Source organism: Egretta garzetta, unplaced genomic scaffold (genome assembly GCF_000687185.1).
Source record: "Egretta garzetta isolate BGI_Z169 unplaced genomic scaffold, ASM68718v1 scaffold108, whole genome shotgun sequence".
In the NCBI taxonomy this organism is placed as follows: domain Eukaryota; kingdom Metazoa; phylum Chordata; class Aves; order Pelecaniformes; family Ardeidae; genus Egretta; species Egretta garzetta.
Genome location: NW_009260614.1, coordinates 1,598,932 through 1,604,931, shown reverse-complemented (window position 1 = coordinate 1,604,931; position 6,000 = coordinate 1,598,932). Strand labels below are relative to the sequence as shown.

At 49.5% G+C, this 6,000-nt stretch overlaps 1 protein-coding gene across 1 annotated transcript in view; it reads left to right on the top strand.

Annotated features, from left to right (window-relative positions):
• Window positions 1–6,000, top strand: part of MTMR4 (myotubularin related protein 4) — a 29,415-nt gene that overhangs the window by 651 nt on the left and 22,764 nt on the right. The window contains 4 exon segments of the mRNA XM_035900609.1: window positions 1,719–1,808; window positions 4,256–4,372; window positions 5,046–5,128; window positions 5,364–5,530. Of these exon segments, the coding sequence (XP_035756502.1) occupies window positions 1,719–1,808; window positions 4,256–4,372; window positions 5,046–5,128; window positions 5,364–5,530 (457 nt within the window).

Sequence of the window (6,000 nt, the reverse complement as noted above, 5' to 3'; positions counted from 1 at the left end):
TCTGCAGAGAGCAGGGTCCAGAGCCCCCTGCCCTGCTGATGGCCCAGGACAGGGCTGTGGCAGGAGGAGATGCTCAGTTTCCTGCCCATCTCATGCTGAGGGCGAGGAGGGACTCAAGGACACCCAGGCTGGTGGAGAGCTCTGGCTGGCCTGTTCCAGTTCCTGCTGCTCACTGGGATTTCTTTGCGACCTGCAAAGTGGTGATGGGAGAGGAGGGGATCTGCTCCCCGGCTGCCACACCAGCACGCAGGCACACTCTCCTGGGCTAGCACCTCGGCATCAGAGCAAGCCGCTGGCAGGAGAAGCCCCCAAGCCCCCCGTGGTCTCCAGTAAGCGGTGGCTGCTGGAGCAGGCGCTGTTCCCTGTGTGTTCCTGGCACCTATGCAGGGACCTGGGGAGTGGGTGAGGAGGGGCAGTGCCTTTGCCTGCAGTTGGGGTTGATGCTGAGTTTTATCCTAGCTACAGGCAGGGTCTGCATGGGCGGCTCTCAACCTGGGCTGTGCAGGGTCTGGCTGCCCTGGTCTGAAGCCCAGGGAGCACTTCAGGACGGGCTGAACCTGTGGGTGCCGTGGCTCGAGAGGCTGTCAGCAATGTAAGGGGATTCAGCATCATTTTAAATATAACCAAGCCAAAAGGGTCAGGTTCTCATTTCTTCAGATTGAAATTTGGGCTTGTGGCTCAGGTGACTTAACCAAAAGATATTTCCCTTTAACGTATTATTTAATTTTAAAATATTATTTAATGAATAGAGGGTTTTCTAATAAATGCTGGAGCCTAGAGGAGCTATAGTTAGAGAGCAAGAAGCATTCTGAAGAAAACCTTCCCACACCAAATACCTGTGGAATTAACACTGTCCTGGGCTCCCAACAGGCGAGCATCCTCAGCTGCGTGTCTGGATGCCGCTTGTTCATACAGCCAGATGGTGGGTGGACAAAGCATGGGGTGCGGGTTGATGGAAAGGAGGACCGAGGTTTCATGAGCGGCTGAAGATTCACTTGTCTGAAACTGAGACACTCTCTCCACCTTTCCCAGGATGGCGCGTCCAGACTCCCCGTGTCCTCTGAGGCCTCTCTGGGCTTGCCAGGGTGCCCATAGGGGCGGGTGGGACACGTTCAGCTGCCCTGAGGATGAACACCCTGCTTGGGTGCAGCCACCAGTCAGTAATGCATGTTGTGAATTGTGTGCACTTAGGTGCAGTTTTTACAGGATTACATTTCACACTTGTGTATTCTCCTTGAAAACCTTCAGGCTCTTCCCAGATTTCTTTGGGCCAAGAGTGAAAATGAAGACTCCCAAAAGAAAGCAGTCCTTACGAACATAAGTGGAGGACAAGTAGGTTGAAGTTGTAGGTGGAAACCCTCTGTGGGTTATGGTGTTTCTGCTGTGGTGCTGTAGGGAAGGGAATGGGGTAACCTTTGACGTGGCAAATTACTGTCACGCCAGTCCAAGACCCTGTGCGTGGTTGAGGTGTTTCTGCTTGGCTTTCCAAATAATACTTGGAGACCTGTTTCAGTCTTTCACTGTGCTGTGGGTATTTTGCAACAGCTGGAGGAACTGCTGGGTTATGGTCCAGAGGCAGAACAGGCAATTCCATGCACAGGTCCACAGGATCCCCAATGTATTGGGATGCCAAGAGTATCCGGCAGCCTCAATTTTTGCCTTTTTGTAACGTGTACTGGCTGGGGCCTGTCTCAATGTGTGTTTTGTTTGCAATGCAGGGTGAAGAGGGGCCTCCCAGTTTGGAGTATATCCAGGCCAAGGACTTGTTCCCCCCGAAAGAGCTTGTAAAAGAGGAAGAGTCATTGCAGGTAAGGAAGTAAGAAAACCGAAACCATCCGGCTCAACCCTGGTAGTGTGAAACCTGAGAGCAGTTCTCCAGTCCAGGACCTGTTCTGGAGGCTGCAGGCTTGCCAGTGCTGTAGGTCACATTCGGACCAGCGGGTCCTTCCGTGTGCGTGGAAGCTGCTGACAGCAGCTCTGCACACCCTGGCCCTGCCTTCCCAGCCCTGTCAAGATGCTGCGATTTGTACAGCATCACATCTGCTGCTTGAAAATCCGGCTGGAGCATGATGCAATACAGAGCTGTCCTGGGTATTCCCTGTCCTCCGCCTGTGCTGACGGTGAGAAACTGTGACACTGCCTGCATAGCTCTCTGCAGCAGGTAGATGCAATCTGGGACAGGTCGAGTATCAGTGTAGCCTAGAGCATGCAATTGCAAGGGCTGATCTGGCCCTCATACACGTCGCTCCTGGCATTTCCCTGATGCAGAGCTGTTGGAAAGAAAAACCTCTGTATGGTGCCAGCCTTCTGCTGCAAAAGGCCCTTGAAAGAGACCCGGGTACCGTTGCTGCTCTGCAGCAAGGGCAGCATTCAGACCAGTGGGAGCCAAAGCCTCCTGGTGTTTGTTGCTTCCTTTAACATAGCCCACTGCCACCTTGTCCCAGTGCTCATCATCCTCCTCCTGTGGCTGGAGCCAGGCTCACGCTGTATATTCTCAGTGCTGCTGCAGTATTTGAGTTTGCTCTGTGATTGGCATTGTTGTGGTGCTGATAAAAGCAAGGACTGAAATGTGGCAACGGGAGGATTGACTTGAAGGAGCAAATGGGGGCTGAGGAGTTGCAGGGGGTCAAGGCTGCAGGTCTGCGGCCTTCGGGAGGTGAAGCCGCTGAGATGACTCTGAGCTGAGACTACCTGGAGAAGAGTAGAATCTGCTTTAGTCTTCTGTGTGGAGGACCATAAAGTCCACCCCTCCCAAAGGGTAATTTGCCTTCAGTAAATTGTTATTCTCTTAATGTAAAGTGAAGTCTAAAAGGATGCTACTGGCTTGATAACAAGCTGTATTCAGGCACCTGCTGGTTTATTCCAGGATTTCCCTCTGTCAGTACTTGCAGTTTTACCATCCCGTTTCTAATCTGTCTCCCTTCTGTTCCTGTGTGAAAGAGCCGTGTAAGCAGAAGAAACACATGCCAACTAAAAACAGCCCTGGCAAGCATGCATAAATAAACTGCAGAAATAAAGAGGGTATATTCTCCTAATGTCAAATGATTAAGATTTTTAAAGAGTTTTCAGACAGGTGCCAGTCTAAAGTTGTTATTTTTGTACAAGTAACTTAAGAAAGGAGGAGTTGTTAGTACAATTGTCACTTGCACGTGAAGTCTGAAATCCAGGAAATGCAATTTTTAAGCAGCGTATACCTAAGCCATAGAAACAGCTTAGGAATAAAGACAAGGTGGTCTGCCTTGTACTAATTACAGAGTAAGGAATTGTTCTATCAGATGCCCTGTCTGGAATGATAAATCTTCATGATGTTTTTGCCTAATTGGTTACCAACATCACCTGGTGTAGGTGGCATTCAGGGAACAATGATGAGTCTGCTTAGCTAAGGAAAAAAGGAGCCTGATGAATTCTAGGCTGGTCCACTTTTTTTTTTTTTTTTTTTTTTTTTTTTTTTAAAAAGCAAGAAAAGTAAAACTTGGCCACCTGCCAGGATCCTCTGTTTTAAAAATAGCTATGGCACGTCTGGGCTGATAGGCAAAACCAGAAAGACTCTTGATTATCTGGGTTTTAAAAAAAAAAAAATTCAAATACAGGTAACTTCATCACAGTTTCTTCAGCAGTACAAGTAGCTGTACATAGAGATTCCCTCACAGCCTTGTCAGCCAAAATTGGGCAGAACTTTGATTCATTTATGTACCTGGATCGGTACCGGTGAGTCTTGTAGTGCCACTAAGAGCTCCCTTCATTTAAATGGTGCAGCAGGGTCACATACGTGACACTGCCTTGGGGCAGAGGACTCCGATCATATTGGGCTCTGCCTGGAGCAGTGCAGAGCACTTCCCAACTCATGTCTGAGCTGTGCCTGAGGTTGTGTCCTTTCTTGTGCCTCTTGTGCCACAGCTGCATTTACCCTCTCCAAAAAGCCCTCTGCCCCCATGCAACACCCTTGCTGCCAGATGCCTGCAGTTGGTGTACGTAGCGTTTGTGATCATACCTCTCCTTCACAAGTAATTATCTATTACGAGGTGCTCCATGGCTCCTGAGGCATCCTTGGAAGAAGATCGATTACGTGGGGCTGGGCAGTGGGTACCGGTGCTGTTCCGTGCTGTTGCCGGCTCGCAGTGCACAAAGAGCATGTTGCCATGAGTGGTTTCCCGCAGGAGATGCACTGCAGAGGCAGTTGGAAGAGTGGCTCTTAGCATTTATGGTGGGCAAAGTACTCTGCATGTGTCTTGAATTAGTGATGTCTCCCTTCCAGGTCCCATTCACTGTGTTGCAGGGCGAGGGAGTGGAGTATCTTGGCCATGCAAATGATGCTGTGATCGCCATCTCCAACTACCGGCTTCATATCAAATTCAAGGATTCTGTGATCAATGTAAGTCTGGATCTGCCTGTTCCTGCTGCCTGAGCCATAACCTCTCACAGTATTTTGGGGGGGCATAAGCCATTTCTGTGGCCTGGGAGCCATGCCTCTTGAAGGATGTCCAGCCTGTTGCTGTCTCTTGTTAATGCTGGTCATGCAGTTGCTCTTTTGCTGTTGCATTTTGCTGTGTAGATGGGGTTTTCTGGATAATCATTAGGTCTTTTCCTTGCTGTTCTTTTTGAATTCAAGCAATAAACGTGGCAGTTTTAAGACTGCTAAGGTCTCTTGCAGGACAGTTTTGTGGAGACTTCTACCTGGAGACCAGCAGCCAAGAGTCAGACCGCGAGAGCCTGAGGCTTTCTCTCACTGTCTTGACTTGCCATCTCCTGTTGCAGCTTTTGTTTGGCTCAGTTACCTGTGCTTGTCTGGTTGCGATTTAGTCAGTAACTGGCCCCAGGTAGGAGATGACCCAGGAACAGAATAGAAATCAGAATAGCAGTTGTTGAAGGAGGCTCTACACTGGGTCATGAAGCTTTGTAAACCTCGGAGTGGGTTTGTAGTTGGAAGTAGAAGCTCATGATTGTCGATAGAGCCATGGCGCTGCGTGATGGGCCTACAGGTGAGGCTGCTGTGTGTTCTGTGTTATGTGATATGTCTTGTCATGCCCTACATCTGTCCCTCGCAGGTGCCTTTGAGGATGATGGAAAGTGTGGAGTGTCGGGATATGTTCCAGCTTCACATCGTCTGCAAGGACTCCAAAGTGATCAGGTATCTGTTTTATTGCTGTGTTGCAGGTGGCACTGCAGGCCAGTTGCCATGATTGGCTCTGGTATCTTCCTCTGCAGTACCATTGGAATCCAGCTGTTTATGGCCAAGGTTACTTGGTTTTTCTAAGACTTGGTGCTCTGTTACTTTTCCTGATCAAGTGGAGCAGAGTTCCCTGTCTGTGTGTCTTGGCTGGATGAACATACCCACTGAGGATGGTTTGCATTTGGATTTGCAGGTGCCATTTTTCCACCTTTAAGCAGTGCCAAGAGTGGCTAAAGAGGCTAAATCGAGCCATTGCCCGCCCTGCTAAGCCTGAGGACCTCTTTGCGTTTGCCTACCATGCGTGGTGCTTAGGAGTCTGTGTTGATGAAGAGGATCAACACGCACATCTCTGCCGTCCGGGTAAGCTCCTGGCCTGTCCCTTTCCTGCTCTTCTGTCCAGAAGCACAGCAATGCAATTTGACCCATGTCTCATAAACTGATGTCTGGCTGTGTTGTACGTTCTGCTGTAGCCATAGCCCAAGTTCATCTTGCTGAGGGGCATCCCACACCCAGCCTGTAGATCCAGCTGATGTCCAGGGGCGACAGGATCACAAGCACAGTAAAAGGAATAATAGTAATAAGCCCAATAAGGAGCATTCTGAGCCAGCAACACATAACCTGCCCCTCCCTTTCTCCTTGTGAATGAAGAAAACATTCCAAACTTTAGTACTCTCATCATGATGATTGAGAGCTCAAGCAGCCTTGTCCCTGGATGGTAAACATCATCAGCTTTGAGGCAGCGAAATGAATATGAATTCATCTGCATCTCTTCTCCAACACCTAGAAATGCCACGACGTCCTGGTGATCAAGGCTGTGGAGACATCTGGCT